The sequence below is a fragment of the Arvicola amphibius genome, chromosome 10, assembly GCF_903992535.2.
Source record: "Arvicola amphibius chromosome 10, mArvAmp1.2, whole genome shotgun sequence".
Lineage (NCBI taxonomy): Eukaryota > Metazoa > Chordata > Mammalia > Rodentia > Cricetidae > Arvicola > Arvicola amphibius.
The window spans coordinates 90,032,393-90,057,667 of record NC_052056.1 but is presented as its reverse complement, the minus strand read 5'-3'; the positions used below and the strand labels follow the sequence as shown (position 1 = coordinate 90,057,667).

General features: G+C 46.1%; 1 protein-coding gene across 3 annotated transcripts in view; it reads left to right on the top strand.

Moving 5' to 3' along the window:
* Auts2 (activator of transcription and developmental regulator AUTS2) overlaps nucleotides 1-25,275 on the top strand; it is a 1,090,291-nt gene that overhangs the window by 741,274 nt on the left and 323,742 nt on the right. For all 3 annotated transcript variants that reach the window (XM_038346249.1, XM_038346250.1, XM_038346248.1), the window contains exon 5: nucleotides 14,541-14,570. In XM_038346249.1, coding sequence (XP_038202177.1) covers nucleotides 14,541-14,570 — 30 coding nt within the window. The remainder of the gene's footprint in view (nucleotides 1-14,540; nucleotides 14,571-25,275) is intronic.

Sequence of the window (25,275 nt, the reverse complement as noted above, 5' to 3'; positions counted from 1 at the left end):
AGACTCTTTTTCCCAGGTCCTTCTCCGTTGTGTCTCATTGCAAACAGTTAAAACTTGCCAGTGCAACATCTGATCCCCACCCGATTCCAGTCTGTGGTGGTGTTTTCTTAAAATGCACTTTCAACGCAAAACCATTTTTCTACGTTCCTCACTGGCGTATGTAGACTGACCATTTTCCCGGTACCCTTCTGCCCATGGCATCAACCCCTATCTGTGTGCATATCCACGAAAGGACATGTGGAGGTCAGAGATCAACATCCTCTACCAATCTCCACTTACATTTTTAGAGAGGGTCTCTCACTGAACCTGGAGATTTCCTGAACAATAAACCCTACCGTTATCCCTGTCTCGGCTTCACTGCTCCTTGGGTTGACAGGCATGTGCTACCACACCTAGTTTCTTGACCTGAGTTCTGGGGATCCAAACTTAGGTCTTTATGTTTTTGGGCAAGTACTTTGCTGACACAGCCCTCAGCCCTATCCTGCGTGTTTCTTGATCTTGCCAAATAGACACTTCTCTGGCATTCACCCCTGGTGAATAGCTTATTAACTCACTCTTCTGTGAGCTCATGGGCACTGAGTGAGTACCTCAGTCAGGTAGAAGCTGGGAAGTTGACCATCATTATGGAGATACAGGAAGCTGACAGCTGAGAGGAGAGAGTGCATGCAGAGAAGCTCTCCTGGGGATGAGGGAGCACACATATCCACATGTCGCCAGAGGGCACATGTAGCCCCATCTTAGTCTACTAACAGATTCCAAAACTACTAGATTCCTACTTGTACCAACAATTAGTTGGTATTTTCTTTTGTTCTTGATTATTAATTAATTTTGTTTCGTGAAACAGGGTTTCTCTATGTGGCCCTGTTTGTCCTGGAACTCGCAATGTAGGCCAGGCTAGTCTTGAATTCCCAGAGATCCTCCTGCCTACCACATGCCGAGCTTTAGTTGGTACCTTCTAACTGCATTCTGCCCATCTATTTATTTATGCTGCCAGTTTTGAGAGAGCAGCCTAAGTGTGTCAAATCTGGGGCTTGAGAGAGGGCTCAGCGGTTAAGAGTACTTGATGTTCTTCTAGAGGGTCTGAGTTTGGTTCCTAGCACCTAGGTTAGGTGATTCACAACCACCTGTAACTCCAGTTCCAAGGGATCTGATGTCGTCTTCTGGCCTCCACAGGCATCTGTACTTAAAGGGACATACATATGATTTAAAATTTTTTGAATTATAAAAAAATGTCAAAACCCACAAGCCATTACTACCCTGTGCGTATGGTACACATTTAGACCCTCCGTCTCATGTTCATGCATTTGATTTTAGGCTCTTTGCACACATTCCTGAGTATTGTTTGAAGTCCAAGCCCAAGTATGGTTGCCCACATGCAATGTTTACCAAGAACATAAAGAAATATCATACTGGATTCTAAATGGTCTTGTGTTGTTGGCATTTTACTCATGAAATAAAGTCATGAGTTACTGGGAAGGTTCTTGCTGTCGCTTTCAGTGGTTTTGCTTGTTTCCATTGATGTTTCTGATTTACTATAGGGTAGTATTAGGCCTTTAAACGGTTTCCAAAAAGAAATGCTTGGAGAATTATGACTTCCTCTTTGGTGATGAAATGGTAGAAATTTCCTCCCAACATTTGAGTAATTGTTATGTCTTCTCATTTCTCTGTGTGATGGGACATATTTTTCATACAAAGATTTGCGAAACAAAAGCCACGATGTCTCCTTTTGGCTGCCTTCACATGGACTTACTTAATCGTTAGACAAATTCCGAACATATATGAATCCCAGATACCGGTTCCAAAGGGATCTTCATGATACTAGAAACCTGTCCCAACCACCCACGTATGACCCTGTGGAAAAGGGATTGGAATTTGAGTCGACATCAGCTTTGGGTTAATGAGCACTTTCTGTGACGCAGGTAAAAAGGTTCTTGAGGAAGGAATGGTCTTGAGTGGAGCATAAATATGACTACCGAAGTTTGTGGCTGAAGAGTCATTACAGTTTCTCAGTCTCAGGTGCCGTCAGACTCTGCAGGGCAATCAGTTGTGGGGTAGCTGGCGCGTAGTGTCCTGGTGCAGGAATATTCACGAAAGGAAAAGTGGTGTGCTTCACAACCCAGGACAAACTTGTGAGGTTAGAGCTGGGTCCAGGTGCCATCCCAGCCAACAGAAGCTTTCATTTCCGTTGATAAATATGAAAGAAGCTGAGGCAATAGGATCCATGTTCAGGGCCTGCTTGGATGAAAGAGTGAGTTCAAGATCATCCTGGACAGCTTAATCTAACCTGTCTCAAAATAAAAGAGTAAGGAGGGCCAAGGATATAACTTAGTGGTAAAGCAAGCAAAACTGGATTCTGCCCATGACAGGTTCATTGATAGAGCCCCTGCCTAGAATCCCCCAGTGAGGGGTTGGGGTGTGGCTCAGTGGTAGAGCCCCTGCCTAAAATCCCCCAGTGAGGGGCTGGGGTATGGCTCAGTGGTAGAGCACTTGCCTAGGTTATACAAGGCATTTCCAAATTCTTAAAGGAAAATAAAAGAGAGAAATTGGGGAAGGAAAAAAGCCCTCCTTCCCTAGGTGTCTTTTTGTGATGCCGATGGGAACCAGGTACTTTCGAGCAGAGGGCTCTTTGCTGCCCGCTGTTGTGTATCCCACCCCATTCTGCTCTTGCTGAATGTGAACATCAACCATTTTGCAGAGGATTGTATCACGTTGGTGTCACTTAGCATGAAGGCAGAGCTGAATTCCGTCCCTCACAGCCTGGGTGGAAGGAAGGAAAAGAATGGTTGTGGCAGTGTCATGACCCCAAGGAAAAGAACTCGGAGCTGTGGGCTCTTTAAGAAAGGTGCTTTTACTTTGGGTGTTGCAGAAAATAGAACAATTCCCTATTGAAGTCAAAGACGATGAAAAAACACCTCTGTACATAGTACCCTGGTCATTTAATCTATTCCGATTCACTGTGCTTTTCTGAAGGTGAATCGAGGCAGGCTACCTCTTCTTTAGCAGTTGCTACATCCCTTCCCTAGGCCAGTGTACAGGGTGACTGCCTGAGGCTCCCTGCCGGGCTGGGCATTACCTACTCAGAGACTCCTCGCAGGTGTGTCATGCCCCAGAGCAGGTGAGCAATGCAGAGTAAGTGGTGGGAGGGAGAGAGGGAAGGCGAGGGGATCCACATAGCATGGCAGTGCTGCTGGTGTTCTTCATGGTGCTCAGGAGTGTGCTCATCTGTAGGGTGATTTCTCAGGGCAGCCACAGTGCACTTTGCTCACTGGCTGAGGAGAGGACTTTTGTCTGAAATAAAATAATCCTGTTATGTCTACACCAGGCTTAGATAGATTGGCAGCATCTGACTCAGACACATTTGAGAGAAAGAGGAGGGGAGAAAGAGATTGGGGAGGAGAGGGAGTGGGGATTTAGCTCACTGGGTGAGAGCGATTGCTATACAAGTGTGATGACCCAAGTTCAGGTTTCCCCATAGACACATAAAACCTAGGCATGGCCATGTAATCTTATAGCCCTAGCTGTTGGAGGCAGGGAGCTGCTGCTGATCATTAGGGCTTGCTGGCCCGCCAACCAGCCAATATAGCTCAAAACAGTAAGCTCCAGGTTAAATTTGAGAGACTATTTCAGAGGAATAAGGCTAATAGAGGTCGAGCAGAACACCTGGCATTGACTTTTGGCTCATATACCTTGACAACACACGTGCACACACACATATACATTACACACAAAAAGAGGAAGGAAGACAGTCATGGTAGTGCATCATGTAATCCCCAGATGTTCAAGGATTGCTCAGGTACATAGTGAGTTCAAGGCCACCCAAGGTCCATAAGGCAAACAAGGAAGGGGAAAAACTGGTCAGAAATGATTTCCTAACGTTGATTGACTTTTTATGTAAACATTATTCTGAGTGCTTTATGTGCATTGTATGTGTGTGCATGTGAATTTCATATAATTAGTGCTCTCTAAACCTCAAGGTAGAGACTAAGCAGTCCCATTTGATAGATGATGAACCAGAGGCTGAGAAATTCAATTGTTTGGCCTAGAGGGTCTTCTCGCATTCATTCAGTAGAGGTAGGATTCGAACCTGGCCTCTGTCTCTATGGTTTTAGATGGATCACAGTGAGATCTTTCTAGCAGCTCATTATCATTTAGGTTCCCACCAAAGGGTAGCAGGCTTTGTTTCCATGCCTCGGCTCTGGGTATCATCACTCTTGAGTCTTAAACACCCCTCCTGGGTTTCCAGATCAGAGACTGATTTAAAACAGCCTTCTGAGTTTCTGCCTCCTCCTTCTCCTCCTCTTCTTCCTCCTCCTCCTCCTCTTCTTCCTCCTCCTCCTTTTCCCTCCCCTCATCCTCATTTCTCTTATGGAGCACATCCTAAATAAGGATGGTTGCTGTGCTTTAAGGGCATACAAATGGCTTGCCCTCACCTGTCAAGCATGATCCTTGTATTTTACCAGGCCCATTATGAACGCAATCTTTCTGTCGAAAATTTGCATACCTCCTTTCTTGAAAAGTAATGACAGCAATTTCTTTCCCTGCGCTCACTCTCCGAGTGTCTCATTTAACGGCACCTGTGAAACCGACAGGCACAGAGATGAGAAGTGAAAGAGAGCAGTTGATTAAATCATCATCAAGTCGGGCCTCAGAAAGTCAATTCTGCTCGCCGTCCGCAATGATATCCTTTTATCTTAAAGTAATGAGCTATGGCACTTTCGCATCGGGTAATGCGATAAGTTCTATTAGCATGTTCCATTTGCCTCACAAGCAAGGGCAAGTCATTTTAGCTAGCTCATATCACCGCAATCAAAGCAATTGGCTTCCCAGGCAGAGAAGAAAGGGAAAAGGCTCAGGGTGATTTCTATGGATCACAACACAGCGGAAAAAATAGACTCTTGTATTATTTTAACCCGTGACGTACTCTTCCTTTTTACTCCTCAGCAAATTTGGGCTAAATTATTAGTTCACCCAAGACTTCAGGAACCAAGGGTGAGTCCAGGCAGGCCTGGGGGCAAAGGAAAAAGAGAAAGGGTAGCATTGCTGGGCGTCTCACGTGGCTCGTGGCTGGGAAAGAACCAAGAGTGCTCCCTACTAATACCGCCATAGACTCATAATCATCTCTCACTCTCTGCCATGCTCCAAGTCATTAGCAATAGGTCTGCACACAGGCAAGGATTAGTGCTATTGATAGCTTGGAATCAGCGAGCCAGTGGCAAGGAGGCAAAGAATCTACTGCCTGGGCTAAAGAGAGATCATTTGCTAATCTCAGGGCCCAGGCTGAGAATGTGGCTCCCTTGGTAGAGTAGTGCCCTGGCATGCAGGAGATCCTGGGTTCCATCTTGCACCCTACAGAACCTGGGTGTGTGATGTGTGTCTGTAAGTCCAACACTCTGGAGATAGAATCGGGAGGATCAGGAGCTCAAGGCCAATACTCAGCTACATAACAAGTTGGAGACCATCCTGAGGTACAGTAGACCCTGCGTTGGAAAAAAATCAACACAAGAAACATAGGTTCTAGACTATCCATTTCGCCGTTTTGTCTTTGGAGTTTACATATGCTTATACCCGAGAAAACAGCTTCTCTTCTTGAGTGTAGAGAATGCTGAACTCTGAAAGTTTGTGAAATATCCACTCTCCCTTCATTCCCCCAAACCAAATAGCATGCCAATGATCTAAGTGGAAATTACAGGTTGTTTATACATGGATTTCAAAGTGGCAAAAGCTGTTGAATTTCTAAGCTTTAAATCCCCAGTTTGGACTGTTTGTTCTCTGTAAGCAGCGTTCAGAATGGAGCTGCCTACAGTGGGCACTTTAGTCGTATTTCTTCAATGAAAATATGTGGCTATCTGAGCGATGACGAGAAAGGCTCGGTGGGCAAAGCCTTTGCTCTGCCTCCCTGAGGACCTGAGTTCAGATCCCCAGCACCCACAGAAAGCCAGATGTGGTGGTGAACACCTGCAAGCCCAGCACTGGGGGGGGGGGGGGATCTGAACAAAGAGACAAACCTCAGGGTCTCGTTGGCCAGCTGGTATAGCCAGAATGGTGGTCTCCAGATTGAGTGGAAGACTCTCAGAACATAAGGAAAGGAACAATAGAGGAGTAATAGCCAACATGACCTCTGACCTCCGCATGTACACACACACACACACACACACACACACACACACCTCTACATCTCTCAGATCACATTGCCTGACTGAGTTCTACCTATTTCCAACATGCAAAATACCAAATTCCGCGAGCTCCCTACATAGGAATGCTAGACTATAGGTACCAAAGCCCAGAAGCTTGTAAAAGTTTATGCTCTCTGGTCTCCTCAACATCTGGACTGTGTATTATTTTCTAATAAGCTCACCCTATGCTCTCTGCTTTATTCTTTAGAGTTACTGTTTAGAACACACATCTTTTCATCAGGCTTTCCCAGTATCTGAGCTATTTTTGACCCCCTGTGGAGTTATTGTTGAGACAGAAGGGAGGAACTAGGGCCTTCATTTTACACTGAGGGAAAAAAAAAACCTCCTAAAACCACTTTCAGGATTAAAATGCTCTTTATTTCAAGGGCCCCAATAGCTTTAAATGTCATGTAAAGTCCAAAGCCAATAAGACAGCTAGGTAAACAGTGGGGAAGGGGGTTCTTTGGCACAAGATGGCTGCCTGCGTGTCTGTGCTTGTGCAGGGAGTCGGGCTCGTGGGAAGCTGCCAGCGGATGTGTTTAGTCACCAGGCTGCTTGCTGGCTTTTTACAGGAAGGAAATAAATGTCATGTTTTCTTCAGGTGGCTTCTTCAGAAATTGCTTTTAGGTAAGGGATGTCTTCACTGTCTTAGATAAACCGCCTGGCCCATAGGGGGAATCGATTTGTTTTGTCTCTGGCCAAGGTAAATTGTACTTGATACGAGATGCTCTGCTTTACAAGTTGGAGGGTCCCCCCTCATTTTCCTCCCGCTTCCTTTAGGCAGAAAAGAGAATAAAATAACTTTGTTCAGCAAGTGGCGTTCAGCCCTGACATCTTTGGTGGTGATGATAAATGGATCTGAGATACAGAATAACTGCTCCAGCAAGGTCCATTGAGCAGAATGGAGAGCAGTGCCCTCCTCAATGTCATTGCGTGTGATGTGTTCAGTGATTGCCACTTTCTGCTTAAGAATGCATTCCATCATTGGCTACCCAGCATCCCATCCCCGTGTCTACGGGCCAAACAAGGCTGCAGACCTTCATTTGTTCCAGCTCGAAGCAGAGTCTTAAACACATGTCCCGAGATCCCCCAAATAGAAACAAGGCGGCCTTGCTTTTGAGGAAATGTAATAAATGTCTTAATCCCATCATTTTGGGGTGTTTTGTATTTTTAATTGGAAGACATTTTCATCTGAAACTTAGGTCTGTGCTCTACTAGCAGTTTTATTTTTATTGCATTTATTTAATTAATATTTTATGTGTGTGTGTGTGTGCATATTTGTACATTTGTGCTTTTGTTCACACAAGTTCGAGGAAGAGGTCAGATGACAACTTGGAGGAGTTGGTTCTCCCATTCTATCCTGTGGGTTCCAGGGATGGAACTCAGGTCATCAGGCCTAGCAGCAAGTGCCTTTACCCGCTGAGCCATTTTGACAGTCCCTTAAATAAAAACAAACAAACAAACACTTTCTTTGTTACCTATACTAATAATCTACCAAGCATGTTCAGACAATCTTCCCAGTATTATGAAATCATATTACTGTAGCCTGTACGTTTTTTCCATTTGGAGTCACCTGTCTTGTTAATTGTACTTTACCTAGAATCAAACATAGAATAATATGTTTAGTTAGGAATATGTCTTAGTTAGGGTTATTGTGGCATTGGTGAAACACCTTGAGCAAACACAAGCTTGAGGAAACGGTTTATTTGCCTTATACTTCTACATCGCTGTTCATCATCAAAGAAAGACAGGCTAAAACCTCAAACAAGGCAGGAGACTGCAGAGGCCACGGAAGGATGCTGCTTACTGACTTACTCCTTATGGCTTGCTCACCCTCCTTTCTTACAGCACCTGGGACCACCAGCTCAGGGGTAGCCCCACCCACAATAGACTGGGCCCTCCCCTATTCATCACTAATTAAGAAAATGCCTCTGCAGGCTTGCCTACTACCTGACTTTTATGGAGGCAATTTCTCATCCTCTCTGATGGTTCTAGCTTGCTTTGAGTTGACTTAAACTAACCAGCATAGAGCAATTCTTATAAAGGATGAGGTTGATTGACTTATCAGTATAATTGAACACCAAGTGTGTGTCAAGGCCTGGAGGTTAAACGTGATTGAGACTAGACCTCACTGCAGGAATGATGTCTGCCATGGCCAACCCTAAAATGTTGTTGGGCAGAACGGGGAAGCTGAAGCTTTACATTGTTTTAGGAGACCATTGGAATCACGAGAGACTGTGAGCTGTTTTAAAGAGGACCAGCAGGTTTTTAGGTTGAAGTTTGGAGAAGGACACTCTAGGGTAGAGGTGTGGCTCCTTACGAAGACAGTTAGGTAGGAGGACGTGTCTCGTGACTGGGTGTGGCTGGAAGGAGGAGGGTGTTAGATAAGATCTTCTCCACCCCAGCCCTGCTGGTGAGCTGTGTCCTGTGAACCTGCTGGGAGATTAGTTGGGTGGCTCAGAGTAAGCTCTAGGAACCTTACAGAGAAGTTATTATAACATCCCTTTATCTCTTAAATCTCATGAAAATTTCCATGTAATTATTTTGCTTCTGTGGGATTTTGAACCAGGCTCGCTGGGTAAGCCTGTCTGTCCTAGAACTCACTTGTGTAGGCCAGATTGGTCTCTCACTCACAGAGATCCCCTTGCCTCTGTCTCCTCCATGCTAGGTTTAAGGAATGTACCACCAGGCCCTGCTTGTTTTCCTTTTGAATTTTTCTAGAAATTTATTTTTTTTTATTATCCATGTAGAGCCCATGGGAGTAGCTCAGTTGGTGGAGCATTTGACTAGCATGCAAGATACTCTGAGCTCCATTCCTAGCACTGCTTGGATTGAGTGCAGCAGTACAACAGTAACCCAGCCAACACTAGGGAGGCCAAGGTAGGAGGATCAGGAGTTCATCCTTGGTGCTGTAGCAAATTCCAGGCTAGTGTGGATTATGTGAGACCCTGTCTCAAACTACTAAGTAGGCAATAAATAAATAAATAAATAAATAATAAATGTCAGCCAACAAGCATCCACCACTCCACCAGGCTCCTGTGTGGTTTAAAGAGTTGAAACAGGAGGACTCAGTACCTTCAACAGCTGACATCCAGTTCATGAAGCGACAGGGAAGTCACAGTTGAATGGTAGCCGTGACGGGGTGGCCAAGGCTCTGCCTGGAAATTCTTCTCTCCCTGTGTCTGCATTCAAAGCCTGTGGTGTTCGCGGCAGGCCTCCCGTTTGACTCCTACAGTGTGGTGGTTTAAATTCCCGTCTTAGCCTGAGGACCACGATTCTTTCCCTGTTCCTCCTCTCTGTTTCTTGCTGTGAAGATGGAGGAAACCATTTCCACTTCTCTCTCAGGGCTTTGAAACCCTGTCATGGAGAACATTCCGACACCTCCAGCTCCCATTTGGTGGGCAAACTGTTTGCTAATAAACCAAGGCAGGACCCTGATGTCAAAATGCTTAAGACGGCGAATCAGCTGGGACCCCTTTCTGCGCCTGACATGCCTTTTCCATCTCCCTGCCTCCTCCAGAACATAAACCTGAACCGGGAGGTGGTTCAGCGTGAACTCTTATAAATTGGAGTGGGTGTCTAGGGACAGGGGAAACAGACACTTCTTCCTTTAACCTTTGAAGACCAACAACCATCTGGCCCGAAAAAGATCCACAGCGGGTTGAACCCGGGGTGTGAAAGCTGGGCAGTGTATTAAATGTGAATTCGAGACTATGACTTCTCCCCACCCCGACTCCATAAAACAGCCTCCCTTTTCCATAAAGCACGCCTGTAAACCACTGCCAGCGAGGCAGAAAGCCCGCTCAGGACCCCAGCTCGCTCTCCGTCTGGGGCTGTCAACAAACCCCCTTTATGAGTGGAATAGACCTCTTATATGCACCCAGCTTCTGGCTTTTCTCTCTCTCTCTCTCTTTCTCTCTTTTTTTTTTTTTCCTGCAGAGTGTGTGAGGAGCCAGGCTGGGCAAGCGTCAGGCGCTGTTTGCTGAACGCATTTATTGCCTTTGCATAATTTATGAGCTGGAGGGGTTGACCGCCATCGCTCTCTGCCAGGGGCTGGCACTGGAGGCTCCAGAGAGTGGAGCTGTAAATTGGATGGTGAGCTCCTGCTGAGCTCACGGCAAAGTCCCTGGGTCAGTATGGGAATTTAATACCAGAAATGGGGCTGTTTTCTCAGCGCACCATGTGGGCCCCTGGTGCCACAGACAGTGTTTCGGCAGACTCTGGCTGGCCTTGCGAGGGGCCTGTCACTCACGAGTGTGTCGTGTGGGGAGCCCCAGCATTTGTAATCAGCTTGGCATCCATGTGGCTTCCATAATGGATACCAGTAGGTCTCAGTTCTCCACCATATGCTTAACTCTGGAGGCAAGGTGCTTCTGGGTATATCAGTAATTACTTGATACGAAATTAAGTGGACCTTGAAATTAGAACTGGACTCTCCAAAAGCGGGGTAGCTTAATGCTTTGATAGAAATAACCATTCCCAGAGACTTACCGCTGTTTGGATGGGGGTGGGAGAGAGAGCTTTCCCCACTTTCCCAGCTTCTTCTCCTGAGCGTAGACCCTGGAGGACGGAGGGAAATGTGTCGCTCTAGCCTTCATTGTCATAACCTCATATGGATAGCTGTGAACATCTGGGAAAGAGCAGGCATGACAGAAGGCACCACTCTGGGCTGGGGGCGGAGCTCAGCGGTACAGTTTCCTATCATACACAGGCCCTGGGTTCACATCCCCCAGCAATTCAAAGTTAAAAAAAAAAAAGAAAAGAAAAAAAACAGACTCTTCTCTTCCACCCCTACACAATCACTCTTAAAAAGGCACCTGAGATTTTATGGTAAAAAGCAATAGAGCGGTTACACCCTCAGAAGAACACAACCATCTCCACCCACCCCATCCACCCACGGTTCTCGACCTTCAGGGTCTTCATCTCACCCAGTCTTCTCCGCTCAACTCCTCCGATAGGATAACCAATCATTAATCGGGCAACAGAATGTAAATGCAGATGTATCTGCTGCTGGAAGCCTGGGTGGAAATGATGCTTTTGGACTTGACGAGGGTCTGTCAGTCACTCAGTGTCCGATAACCCTGTACGGCCTAGGAGACAGAGAGAGGGGTAGATGTTATAGTTCTCACCCCAGGACTTGGGAAAGTAGAGGTGAGAGGATCAGGAATTCAAAGCCTTCCTTGGTCGTGTCGCTGGTTCAAGGCCAGCCTGGAATACATCAAATTTTGACTCAAAAACAAAGACAAAAAAAAAAAAAAAAGTATTCAATGTAAGTTCCTAAAAGCTCAGAGTACTGAGGCAGTGGTCTCCACACGGTCATTTGGATGGAGATCTTATTAGCATCTCTTGGTAGCACTCAGGGGTTAACTTGGAACAATAATAACTAGTTTTCTTTTAAAAATGGGAGTCTATTCTAGCATGGGTTTAGTGGCTCGGTGATGTCAGACTTCTCTTCCTTTGGGCTCTCCATCTTGTTTTGGCATGGAGGCTTTGGGGGTTATTTAAACCCCACATGTACATAATGACAGCTGTAGATGAACAAATCACATTCTCACCTAGGCGGACTTGAAGGTCAGAGGCAGGAGCTGCCTACTTTTCATTGAGACTCTTAGATAAATCTGTATTGTTTGTGTGTGCGTGTGGACATGTGTGTTTGCGCGCGCGTGCGTGCGTGCGTGCGTGCGTGCGTGTGTGTGTGTGTGTGTGTGTGTGTGTGTATGTGTGTGCGGTTATGCCCACATACACACTGGTGCTATGGAGCCCATGCGAAGATCAGAAGACCACAAATACTCAGGAGCCAGTTCTCTCCTTCTAACCTGGGATCTGGTGATTAAGCGGAGGTCATCAGGCTTGTGCGGCAAGTGCTTTTCCTCCCTGAGCCATCTTGTTGGCCTAAGATTCTCTCTCTCCTCCTTCCTCCCCTACCTCAGGATCCTCTGCAGACTTCAACTCATTTGACCAGAATGGTTCTTATAGCTACCCAGAAATGTAAGGAAAACATGTGGGGGAAAGAGTACTGACCTTTTGAACTCTAGAAGAGGTGGGAGAAGAGAGTTGTGGCTCTCTGTCCTGCAGAGGCAGCTCTGTTTCATTTCCTGTTTGCACTGGTGGCTCCATCTGCTCCCATACACAGGTGGCCAGAGTAAAATCCTTGGCACCCTCCTAGACTCACCTGCTGCTTGCTTTCCCTGGCTATGCATTACTGAGACCCGTCAGCTCTCTCCGCAGCTCTGCTGAGCCATCTGCTTCACCCTCTCCCAAACCAGGCACTACGCTGGCATAAACAACATCCTACGTGCCAGGCTTCTCCCCCATGATCACCTCTCTTCCTGGTGGGTACTCTCTCTCTGCCACCCATGCAAAGTGATTCCATCTGCACCCCACATTGGGTGAACCACAGAGCAGCCAGAGGCTCTGTCCTGTGTCTCATCTTGGTTGAGTCCAGCTCAGCAGGGCCTTTCCAGGGTAAAGGCATACATGCAATCACACCTTCTCTCTGTTTACCCTAACAAAACTCATGTTGTATTATACATATGTATGTGTGCACACGCATGTGTGTGGAGATCAGAGGTCAGCCTTGCCTTGAGAGACTTTCCTCAGGCCTTGTTCATCTTTTTTATTAAGGGTCTTTCCCTGGGACCTGGTACTCATCGACTGTTTGTGATTGAGCAATTGAATTGTCTCACCAACCCCATTGTTTAGCCCATTATTTGTTAAGAAAACACTCTTGCTGGGCAACCAAGGCACAAGCCTTTAATCCCAGCACTCAGGAGGCAGAGGCAGGCCGATCTCTGTGAGTTCAAGGTCAGCCTGGTCTACAAGAGCTAGTTCCGGGACAGGCCCCAAAGCTACAGAAAAACCCTGTCTCAAAAAACCGGAAAAAAAGAAAAGTCTCTTGGTTTTAGAAGAGTGCATGATCTTTGTTTCCTCTGCTTCTGTCAAGAAACCCAAAACTGTGAGAGACTTCTTTCTTTGGTTTCCACAAACCTGTAGCAACAGGCATATCATACTACTTACTGCTCTTGGTGTATCACCTATAGGGTATTTGCCTTCTAACCTCAGGCTTCAGTAGTAGTCACTTTTCTCATTGCTGTGACAAAATATCTGATAATAGCAACTTATGGAAGAGCTTATTTTGGCTCACGGTTCAAGGGTGTAGCCCACCGCGGTGGAGAAGGAATAGCAGTAGGGGTGTGAGGTGGAAGTCACTGCCTTAGTCACTCTACTGCTGTGAAGAGACACCATAGCCACGACAATACTTATAAAAGAAAGCATTTGATATGGGTTTGTTACAGTTTCAGAGCTCAGTCCGTTATTAACATGGCAGGAAGCATGGCAGCACCTAGGCAGAAATGGAGAACTGAGAGCTTTCTATCTTGATCTGTAGGGAGAGAGAGCTACACTGGGCTTGGCATGAGCTTTTGAAACTTCAAAACATACCACCAATGACACACTTCCTGCAACAAATCTATGCCTACTGATCCTTCAATCCTTTTAAATTGTGCCACTCCCTGGTGACCAAGCATTCAAATATATGAGCCTTTGGGGGCCAATCTTGCTTTAACACCACAGTGATAGTGCACCCACAATCCAGAAGCAGCAGAGAGAATTGAGTGCACAGATCACTCTCTCCATCTCATTTAGTCTAGCGCTGTGGTCCTTTGGATGGTGCCACATTTAGAGGGGGGTTCTTTCCTCCTCAGTTAGTCCAATCTAGACCTTCCTTACAGACATTGCCCAAAGGAGATTCAAGATCCTGTCAAGTTGATCGTCATTATTGACCATCACAACGTCACATATGTGGAGCCTTGCCCCCTCAAAGTGTTGGCAAGAGATTTCAATGTACAAAGCTTGTTTTCTTCTTGAGAAAAGATTCAAGAGAAAGACAGCTGCTCTCCAAAGCTGAAGGCAGAGTACCTTCTTGTGCAGAAGTGGTTTTATTCCGGAACCTTTGGAAGGATCTTGAGTCCCCTTCATGCTATGGCAGTATTAGCCCCTGGCTTTTTTTTTTTTTTTTTGTAGAGGCAAGCAGATCTCTGTGATTTCGAGGCTAGCCTGGTCTATAAGAGCTAGTTCCAGGACAAGTTCCAAAGCTACAGAGAAACCCTATCTCGAAAAACAGCAATTTTTTTTTGTATTGTGGAGTCTCCTGCTGCGTGGACTCCAGGCATCCCAGGACAGTGATATGAGGGAACTGGCAGAATGGATGTTGTCCTGTGTTCAGCACCTGGAGCTGTAGAACGCCTTCCAGCCCAGGGACTTCTCTCCTTTCCTATATTTGCCCTGCCCCTGGGGAAGGTGGAATATCTGAAGCAAATTGCATAATCACCACCACACTGACCTTTATTCTCTTGTCTTCATTTTCAGTGCGACAGTGACAGCGACCAGGAAGAGAAGGTAAGATGCCACCCCCTCCATTGCAAATACAGTCCATGAGGCCCGTGTACACCGTTACTCTCCTGCTGGCACCTGCTCCCTCCTGCAGGATGTCTTTCTGTTCACACTGTGACATTTTCAACGATAAGATACACCGTGCCAAATCTGTGACATCTACCTCTTTGAAACATGTCCCTTTGTGTCCCCTGTGTGTCACACCAAGTTCTTACTTTATGGATGGTGACACGTAGACCCCAAAACACTTTTCAAAAGGAACTGGATTTTTTTTTTGTTCATGATGAAAACATTGAACTTCCTCCTGTGTATTTATAATGTCATTTCTACCTCCCTTTGCTTGACCTCTGTGTTGGCTCTTGCTTTTCCATAGCTTCCTAATAGAAATGTCAGTGGTGTGCCCCTAGGAATTCCCTCCCAGGGCAGTGTGGGTGGGGTGGTCAAGAGGACTCTGCTCTCTCCTGTGGGTTGGTGTTGGGGAAGGGGCGTCTCCCTAGCAGGCACACCCTGTACCTGGAGGTTGAGGCCCAGCCTCATTGTACACAGCTCAAGGATGAAGACGGAACCCAGGCTTTGAGCCTCCAGAAGATGGAATCTGAAGCCAGTAAAGTAGGTTTTCGTTTTCTGTTGATTGAAGCAAAAGGTTTGTGGTATGGTTTTTTTTTCCCTTCCTAGCTGTTGGCATCTACCAACCAGGTGCCTTTCCATTTTCACTGATGCCTTGTGTAATTTGAAAACTTACTTAAATCTCAGAATTTATGTACTGCACAGTACTGAAACAGTTGGCCAGTCCCCCCTTCCCCTGTACCCTGTTCTATGGTCTTCACTTCCGGCTTGCTGGCTGATCGTCCCCAGAATCCCATGGTTCATGGGTAGTGATTGTTCCCCCATCCATCTCAGACTTTCTCCCTCCGCCTCCACAACAGCCTCCAGGAGAGATCTGAAGGCTCCTGTTCTCCACTGTCATTAATTTGAATTCAGCATATGTAGCCGGTTATAAAACTCGAGACATCATCATCTGAGCAGGTCAAGCATATTCAGATGAAGACAAATGGTGCTTATTTGATTTTCCTTAAAATCAGGAAATGAAAAAAGTGCTCTCTGGAGAAATCACGCTCCGCCTGACTTGGATGATAGACCAGCGCGTGTCCCCCAGATAAGAACAGGCTCTCGCCTGGAGGTTTTTATCTCTGAAGGACGGCCGGGACTGTCAGCTTGCTGACATGTGCATTACCCGTGTCATTTTAAACAAAGTGACCTATGGAAGGGTGCGCCGTGCTGTGACATGGTAATGGGCCGTTGGAGGACAGCGGAAGTACACACTGGGTAGGGGGCCGAGGGCTCTCCTTTTGTTTAACTGACAAGTTGAGGCTTCCTACCTCCAACGCCCACTCCCACCCCCACCCTCCCCGCAGGAGGGAATTTTAGCTTTTTGGAAGTAGGACCTTGGGTACCTTGGGCAGCCAACGCATGCCAGGGATGGGTGACATCAAACAAAATGCAATCGATGCCCCGAACTAGCTCCCAGGTCATGTGGGCATATGGCAAAAGTAGCCATAATTCTGTGGGGTGTCTCTGGCACCCAGGAAGGTGCTGAAACCTTTTGACTGTTTTGAGAGCTTTACTAGCATAAAGAACTGAGCTCACTTCTCCAATAGCATGGGTTTTATTCAAGGTCTTACTCTCTAAGCATAGTTATGTCTGTGCATCTTCCTCTATGGGCAAGTGCATGTGCATCCGTGTATAGATGGATGCAGAAGCCGGAGGGTGACCTTGGGTATCATTATCTGGTACTACCTACCTGAATTTTTATATACTCTCTTGCTGGCCTAGAGTTCATTAAGTAAGCTAGGCTTGCTCGTCAGCAAACTACAGGGACTTTCTTATCTCTGCCTGCTAGGATTACAAGACTGTGGGTTCTGGACATTGAACTCATGTTTGAACAGCAGGCACTTCCAAGAAAGCTCTTCCCCTAGCCCGGAGATCTTTATTTCAAAAATCTGATGGTGCGAACCTGTCATCCCAGCATTTAGGAGACTGAGGCAGGAGAATTGCAAGTTCCAGGACATCATGTGGTACGTAAGGAGGCTCTATCTCACATACGTAAAATGAATTCCGTATTGAGACATCTGTCTGCAATAGGGAAGGTGGTAAAAAATTCCCCTTTGCCATTCTGCAGTATCTTTATCACAACTCTTGGCCTTGATCACGCCTCACAATCCCCAAGGAAGTACCCCAGGCCTGGCCTCCACTCCAGGTCTCTTACCCTGGAGTCTCTGGGGACATCAGTCATCATTAATCTGCAAGATCTCTGGACTCTCGTAGCTCCTGGAGTGAAGCCGCTGGTGGGCATTAGAAGTAGTGGAGGGGACAGCCGAGGGGGTTGAAGCAGCAGCAGAGAGCTAGCTAGAAGGAACAGGTGGTGGAAGGTGAGTACCAGGCTGTGAGGGGAGTGAACAGGCAGGTCCAAGGGTGAGAAGTCAGTGGGGGGGGGGGCAAGGGTAACTAGACACATTCTTTCTATGCTTGGTACACCCCCTGCCTAGGCCCTGGGCTGTATTTTGTTTGCACCTGAAGATCATGCAGGCCTTTGTAACTGGGAGCTGCACTTGACACTCTTCTGTGTTATCCTGCCCTGACAGTGTTTCTCCAGGGGTTTCCCAGCAGGAGCCCAGGAGCCTCTAATTGCACCAGTGCCTGCCTGGCCCTCGCGTAGTTAAGTCTGCCAGGCTTCTCCTTTTCCAGCTGAGACAGGATAGTGTTTATCGCCAACCTGAACCCCATTCTCCCTGCTTTGCGGGGGCCCTGTCAGCCTGCTCTATGGCAGGGCCTCTTCCTGTAGCCCCTGAGCCCACCAAGGTGCTTGCTGGCACCGCTTGGAGGATTTGAATACAAATATGAATTGCTAATAGTGAAGTAGATGCCACTCAGCATCCTGGGATCCCTTCAGCAAGTCCCACTGGGGATGCTGTTGTAGCCAAAAGTGAGGCTTGCAGGAGGGACCTGGTGGGAATTCTCTCCGGAAGACCTGTCATTCTTTACTCCGTGGGGATCCGCAGAACCGGCAGTCTAAAATTAGGGTACGGTATTTCACACAGCTGACTGAATTAAGATAAACTCTGCTTTCTTCTGATAGGAAGCTATAATTTATAAAATGATACCCTTACTAATTAATGTGAAAGTATCTGGGAAAGGGCTGGGAAAGCAGCTGAAACGCTGGAGACAGACGCGCATGGAAGGGATCTGATGAGACCCCACTTGGAGCATCCTCAGCCACGGGAACGCATTTCATGTTAGCAGCAGAGAACCTGGAAGACTCCTGGGAAGGGAGACATTGGGTGGGGAATTAAGTAGGCGGTGAACCCAGCATCTTAGATGTGGGATGTCTCTTCATATGTCATTAGGAACAAGGAAGAGGCAGCACTTGGCCCCCTTATTATCCAAATTAAGCAATTACACCAATCCCACACTGGAAAAGAATTGCTATCAGGAGAACAATGTGGCGACAATAGTATTTCTGCGTACTTAGTCTATATTTTCTTTGGTTTTCTCTTTTCTCTAACACTGGCAGCACCTGCGCTATGTGAAGCAATACCCCCTCATTTGGTTATGAAGTTAATGTCAAGGTTTAAAGTCACAGTCTTTCCACCCACCCACTCTCTGTGTGAGCCACAGGATGGCTGGTCAGAAGGAATATCTGGTCTTGTTTCTGGTTCTGTCTCCTAATTTTCCTGTGTGCAGGATGATTCTTGGAATTCTCATGTGTGAGATGGGATGGCATAGCCCCACCCGTGTTCTTGTGGGAATAGATTTCAGACTCCCCTGCCCTGGCTCAATTTGAACTGTGGTTTGTTTACTAGGCTCAAGGCTCACCTTGGGAGGGAAGAAAGCTGGGTCCTAGCTCCCATAGCTTGGGTTCTGCAAAGAGACCCACAGGGCTCCAGGGGAACCCAGGGCTCAGCTCTCATCCCCAAGGAGACTTCCTGGAACAGACTGAATGGAAGCACAAAATTATAAAAGGTCGGTAAAATGGCCTCTTTTTAACCCCCTTGTCCAAACATGTTACTCCCATACACTAGAGTAAGGTGGGTTTGTCTTAAAATGAGAATGAAGTAATACATGGTACAGGTTTTGTCCCATTGACAGCTGTTCCCGGGTGTCAAACTCTTCCTCTTTACAGGGGAACATTCTTGTTCAGGCTTCAGGGGACCAGATGTAGTTTTTTGTTTGTTTTGTTAGGTTTATTTATCCGCCACCCCAGAGGTAATAGTCAAACAGCTTCTGAAGTAATATTTTTCTCCCTCCGTTCATTTGCTCTTTGAGAGTTTCATACGGTGTGTATTTGTTGTTGCCATTGTTCATTGTTTGAGGCAAGGCCTCCTGTGTAGCTATGGTTGGCTTAGAGCTGTGCCGACCAGGCTGGCCTTGAACTCACAGAAATGTGCGTGCCTGCTTCTGTGGGGCTTGAAGGCGTTTTCCACCATATTTGGGCTCTCATACAATCTACATTGCTTACTTTCACCTCCCAACTCCTCCCAGATGCACAGCCCCCTTCCCTACCCATCCAGTTTTATGTACTCTTTGGAATTTTTTCATTTTTTTATTGCTACATTTATTAATTCTTAAGTTTTAATGCATCTTTAATTAATAATTAATTAATGTAATAATAAATAGGATTATATCAGTTTTCCCCTTCCCTTTCCGCCCTTCGACACGCTCCCCCATGCCCTCCTTATTCCTGAGTTAATACTTTAGCAACAAAACTAGGTCTGGAAATAGAGCCTTGTGAGTAACACTCTTACTTAGTATGCCAGGAAACCCTAGGTTCCACCTTCAGCACCACATAAACCAAGCGAAGTGGTATGTGCCTATAATCCCTGCTCTTGGGAGGTGGAGGCAAGAGGAGCAGAAGTTCAAAGCCATCCTCAGCAACATAGTCAGTTGGAGGCCATCCTGGGCTACTTGAGACCTTGTTTTCAAAAAGTAAAACAAAACAAATGTTTTCTTTAATTGTTGTTCTTGGTTATAATGGTCTCACATATGTGAGAAGGGGGTGGCTTATTTTCCTAATACAGCAGAGACCACACATAAACACACACACAAACCACACTTCACTTGGCTCAGGAAGGACTTTGAAACCACTGAAAGTCTAACCGAAGATGGGGCATGTGGCTTTGTGCTTATAATGGAACAGTTCTATCTCTTGGTTGCCAGGCCATGTGTTACCCTTGTGAAAGTCTATGCATCCTCAGCAACATTTCAGAAACCGAGAAGGCCCTCAGTGTTGTTTGTGGAGACGTCAGCTGTGGTTTGTCAATCAGCTGTGTCCTCATCCAGCTGCAGAGATAGCTCAGTGGATTAAGAGCACTCGCCGCACAAGTGTGAGGATCTGAGTTCAGATCCTAGCACCTGCATAGATATACAGATGTGGTCATAAGTGCTTTTAACTTTAGTGCTGTCGGAGGTGGAGACAGGAGGCTCGGTGGGGCTTGCTGACTGTCTGTCCGCTTAGCTCCAGGTCCAGTGAGAGAGACCCTGTATCAAGGGAATAGGCCTAGAGTGATAGAGAAATATACCCAACATCCTCTTCTGGCCTGTGTGTTGCCATGGAAACACATCTGCACATAACCCCTGTACACACACACACACACACACAGAGAGAGAGAGAGAGAGAGAGAGAGAGAGAGAGAGAGAGAGAGCTGCCCTAATTGAGAGACAACTCAGATAAGCTGTCCTGTGTTTCAGTCAGAAAAGGAATCTTCATTTTCCAGCTTTCACAGAAGCAGAGCAGAGAGCCACCGCCCAAAAGTGTGGGACCTGTGGTTCTTGTGTTTGTGGCTCTACCACTCTGCTCAGCACTGGGCAGAAACAAAGCCCTGGAGATTTTGCTGGAGTTGCTTTTTGGTTCCTGTGGGGAGAACATGCCGAAGAGGCCTGCCACTCAAACCCTGGGTATTCCCCAGCCACCCCAATCTCTCCGCTTTCTGTGCAGTCTCTTCCCCGGGCCTCTGTACTTCTCTTGCAGTTTGATTTTCTCATAAAAACAGTTCTAAGCCATTTGTAAATTTCCCAGCATTTGGGGGGCAGTTTCTACAGGGGTTGGCTGGGTTTGAGGAGCTTTTTCATTTTGGAGTCTCAATTTCCAAAATGCCTATCAACCTCTCCTTAGCCCTCCAATATTATGTCTGGGTTAAGATGACATTTTATTATTCTTCCAATGTTACTGTGTTTCCAGTCAGCTTAATTATCCCCATATCCACCCAAAATTCCTAGTGATGCCATCCTCAGATTAAATTTCCACTGAAAATTATTTTAAATCCTGAATCTTGTTATGTTTTTCTTTTTCCCAGCATAGCATTTTCAGGCCAAAGTAAAGCTGGGTGTCTGTGAGCGGTAATATTTCCAGTATCTATCATTTCATATCCCTGAAAAGCATGGGTTATAATGCAAAGATTTACCTTTTTTTGGTTTTGTTTCTGGGTGGAAGTAGTGCATGTGTACCATGGCATACATGTGCCGAACAGAGGACAGCCTGTGAGAGTCAGATCCCTCCTTCCACCCAGTGGGTTCCAGGGACAGAACTCATCTTCTAGCTTAGAAGCAAGTGTTTTACCCACTGAGCCACCCTAATGGCTCCCCGTATAATTTTTTATATGTAGGCAGGAATTGTTGGAAATTTGTCAGCTGTCGTCTGGGGTGAATTGGAATGAAGAATAAGGGAAATAGGATTCCCATGGAAACATTTCATTTTTCACAGTGGTGGATCTTAGAGAGGGGCCCTTGAAGACTAGTTTTTGATTTCTTTGAGCCAGCCAGCTCCCAGGTTATAGACAAACCACCCAATGGTATTGAGCCTTGGCATTATTGTTTATAGTGGAGTTGGATTAGTTGTCTTACATTGGATGTCCTGGATTTTCCATATAGGTGTCTACCTCAACAGCAAGACACAACCCAAAGTATAATAAGTATATGGTGTGTGTGTGTGTGTGTGATGTGTGTGTGCGTGCCTGTGTGTGTGCATGCATGCGTGTGTAGGTGAGGTGTCTTATGGAGTCAAGGATTACTTTGAGCTCCTGATCCTCCTGATCCCCAAGTGCTGGGAGTACAGGCATTTACCATTTCATCTGGCTTTTGCATTGCTGGGGATGAATGCCAGGCCTTTGTGCATGATAGGCAAGCATGCTTCCTACTGAGCTCTATCTCATGATTGTCAGTGTTTGTCTCTTGCTGAGATGGCAATAGCATTTTACAAGAGCTATTTCATTCTTTAATCTCTTTGGAATACATGAAGGGAGAAAAGGCATAGTGGACAGACTTGGGCACCTATGTGTTGGTTCATGTATGGAACTGAAGGTAATGTGCCTGTGGTTCATTATCTGTCTGCTGCTTCCTTCAACTGCTCGTCTATGTCCACACATTCTTTTTCTCTCATATGCATTGTGCAGTCTGGACTCAGCTGGAGCTTCCTGTAAACAGAGAAATCTGTTCTTTCTCCATCCTTCTATCATCAGTCTCAGAGCATAGCAACTGAGTAAAGATCTAACTTACATAATACGTCTCGTGAGCTCATGTAATTGGTAACGAGTCTCATTTGACCTATGAAAGGAGTTCTGGAAACATCTGAAATTGATCACATGATTCTGCATCCCCATTTTCTTAGCTGAGCTATGGTCTGGGATTTTATGGCTTCCATGGAAGGATAGACCAGTATGCTGGAGTTGATGGCTGTGAGCTTTAAGGGATTGAGCACAGCCCCTCAGAAACCTGGTATCAAACATATCTGGACTAATGCCACTTTAAATGACAGACCCTATCTCAGTAGCCTGTGCTGCTCTGTGGCTATCCAAAGAGCCTTTCTTATTCCATATCAGAGCAGAAAGTGTTCTATATTCAGCAGAGATGTGAAAATTTCTCTTTAATCACAGGCATGTGTGCGTGTGTGTTCACGTGGCTGCTTCAGTTAGTCCCATTGCAACTTCTACATAGTACGCTGGCTCTAGCTAACTGTTCCTCATAACTATGCCATTCCAGTGTGATTAGTGCAATAATATGTCTGTATTAGGACATATTACTGATTTTCTCGGCTCTGTTCTGTAGAGAAGTCTTTCACAACTTCTTTTGAGGAGCTTTTCAGTTGGTACAATGCTTGCCTTTCGAGCATGGAGACCAGACTTCTATCTCTGTACCCATGTTAAAGAGCCGTGTATGGTGGTACATGCCTGCAATTGCACTGCTGAAGAGGTGGAGGCAGGAAGATCCCTGGGCTCTCGAGGCCGCTAGCCTAGACTACTTAATGGTCTCTATGTCCATTAGAGACCCTGTCTCAAAGATGAAGATGGCTAGTTCCTAAGGTGTTATCTTCTGGCTTCTAAATGTATATGTACACAGGTGCATATTTGCATGCGTGCACATGCATACAGAGCTCCCAAAATTCGATGGATGAATTACTTTTTCTTCTTATTAATGCTCCATCTGAAAAGTTCCCCCTGGTGTCCAGTGTTGAACTTCTCCTAATCAGATTGGTAGCTGCTAACAATAGAACTGTGTGACATCTCCAATTCTCTGAAGCCAGAAGCAGCTTTCTCCGTTGTTGTCCCAACCATGACTTGAATTATGATCTGCCAGAGATGGGAGTAAAGCGTATGAAACACAGATCAACTAGGAACCCCTGAAATGGACAGTTAAAGTGTTCAAGATCATTGTGCACTTTATTTTCTTTGGGGGGGCTTTCTAATGACTTTCCAAGTTTCTGGGCTCTTGCTGTCAACATGTGGATGCTACCAATGACAAATTGAGATTAGATTCGAGAATATTATCATAATAATAATAATATAAAGAAATAATTTCTCAAGCCTGATGAGGCGGCAAACACCTTTAATCCCAGCACTTTGGAGGCAGAGGCAGGCAGAGCAGAGCAGATCTCTGTGAGTTCAACTGGTCTACACAGAGGGTTCCAAGGCCAGCTAGTGTGACATAGTGAGACTTTGTCTCATAAAACAAAAAGACAGCAACCAACACACACACACACACACACACAGAGAGAGAGAGAGAGAGAGAGAGAGAGAGAGACAGAGACAGAGACAGAGACAGAGACACAAAGACAGAGAAAAATGTATTAAAGAGTGTGCTGCATTATTTAGAACACTTACACAAACATCATTTTATATATGATCTGCTTAGGTGTGTACTTTGAGGACCAACATGTAGTCCTTCAAAGACTTTTCTTCTCAAGCCCATGCCTTTATCTTACAAGTTAAGAAAATGGAATGTAAGTTTGGTTCAAGAGCCAGGGTTTGAGTCCTTTTCCCCTTTAGCCTAGCCTCCTATCCTGTTAACAGCAACATCCCCAGAAAAATCACATACATAAAAGCAGGAAAGATTGAATCATTTGGCTTCTAGTTCTGTCTGTGGTCACTTGGCATCATAGCTGTAGGCTTGTGGCCCAGCAGAACTTTACGACAGGGAGTGTGTGGTAGAGCAAAGATGCTGAGTCAGTGGGAGCCACGGAGCAGAGAGAAAAAGAAGGAGGAGGAATCGGGCCTAGTCTAGACTCCAAGACACACTCCCACATTAATTACCTACTTTCTGTATCTAGACCAAACCTACTTAAGTTTCTACCACTCCAGCTGGGTTCCCAGCTAAGGACCAAACCTCCAAACGAGACTTCAGATCCGGATGATCACGGATGAAAGATGTACAGGAGCGGTACTAGAACCTGCGATGGGTGCTGCTTGGATGAAGACTCGAGGTATCATCTGTCCATCCGCCTGCACTTCCACCCACATGGTTCCAGCTCTGTTAAATACCACACCATGACAGTCAGCACTGAGTAGATTAAACATGTCGCCTGGTAGCAGAGGCATGGCCCTTCTGGTGTGTGCCTCTTATTTTTTCAGCTTGGTAAACAGTTATCCAAGGTGTGTTCATTGCTATTCTGTCGCTGCGATAAAGTAATCTGGGGATATGTGGATTAGGGAAGAAAGGGTTTGTTTTGGTTTACAGTTCCAGAGGAGACATAGTCCATCATGGGAGGGAAGCCATGGCAACGGGTGTGTGAGGCCGGCCAGACAGTCAGGAAACAGAGATCTCGCACTTCATCCACACGTAGAAAGCAGAGAGAGTCAGTCAGAGACAGAGAGAAAGACAGAGAACAGGAAGTGGGTCTGGACTATTAAACCTCAAAACACGCCTCCAGTGATACACTTCCTCTAGCAAAGCTCTACCTCCTGAAGGTTCCACAACCTTCCCAGACCGTACCACGGACTGGAGAGCACGTGTTCAGATATGTGAGCCTAAACCGCTACACAGAGGCAAGAAGGAAAGCCTTTACCTAAGACATGTAGTTCTATTCTAACATGGGAATAGTGGAGTCTGCTCTGTGGAGGTGATAGTTGAGTAGATGCATAGGCCAGGCAAACCATTGGAATAAACGTCCCCCATGTGGTGTTATGGAACTCAGTTTTCTTTTAAGTATATGCATGCGCACATGTGTGCGTGTGTGTCAACATTTAATATTTAGTTAAATACTAGGTTCCTGGATAACTCACCCCAAGAGTCTACCAATACTTACAGTGCCAATACACTGTAAGTACCCTGAAGATGTTAGCATTATATCTAAGAGTTGGTTATTGAATATTCAAGTCTCAGAAAGGAAAGGGGACTCGCCTTCATGCCCATGCATTGTCCAGGAAGACCTCGGCCTGCAATAGAG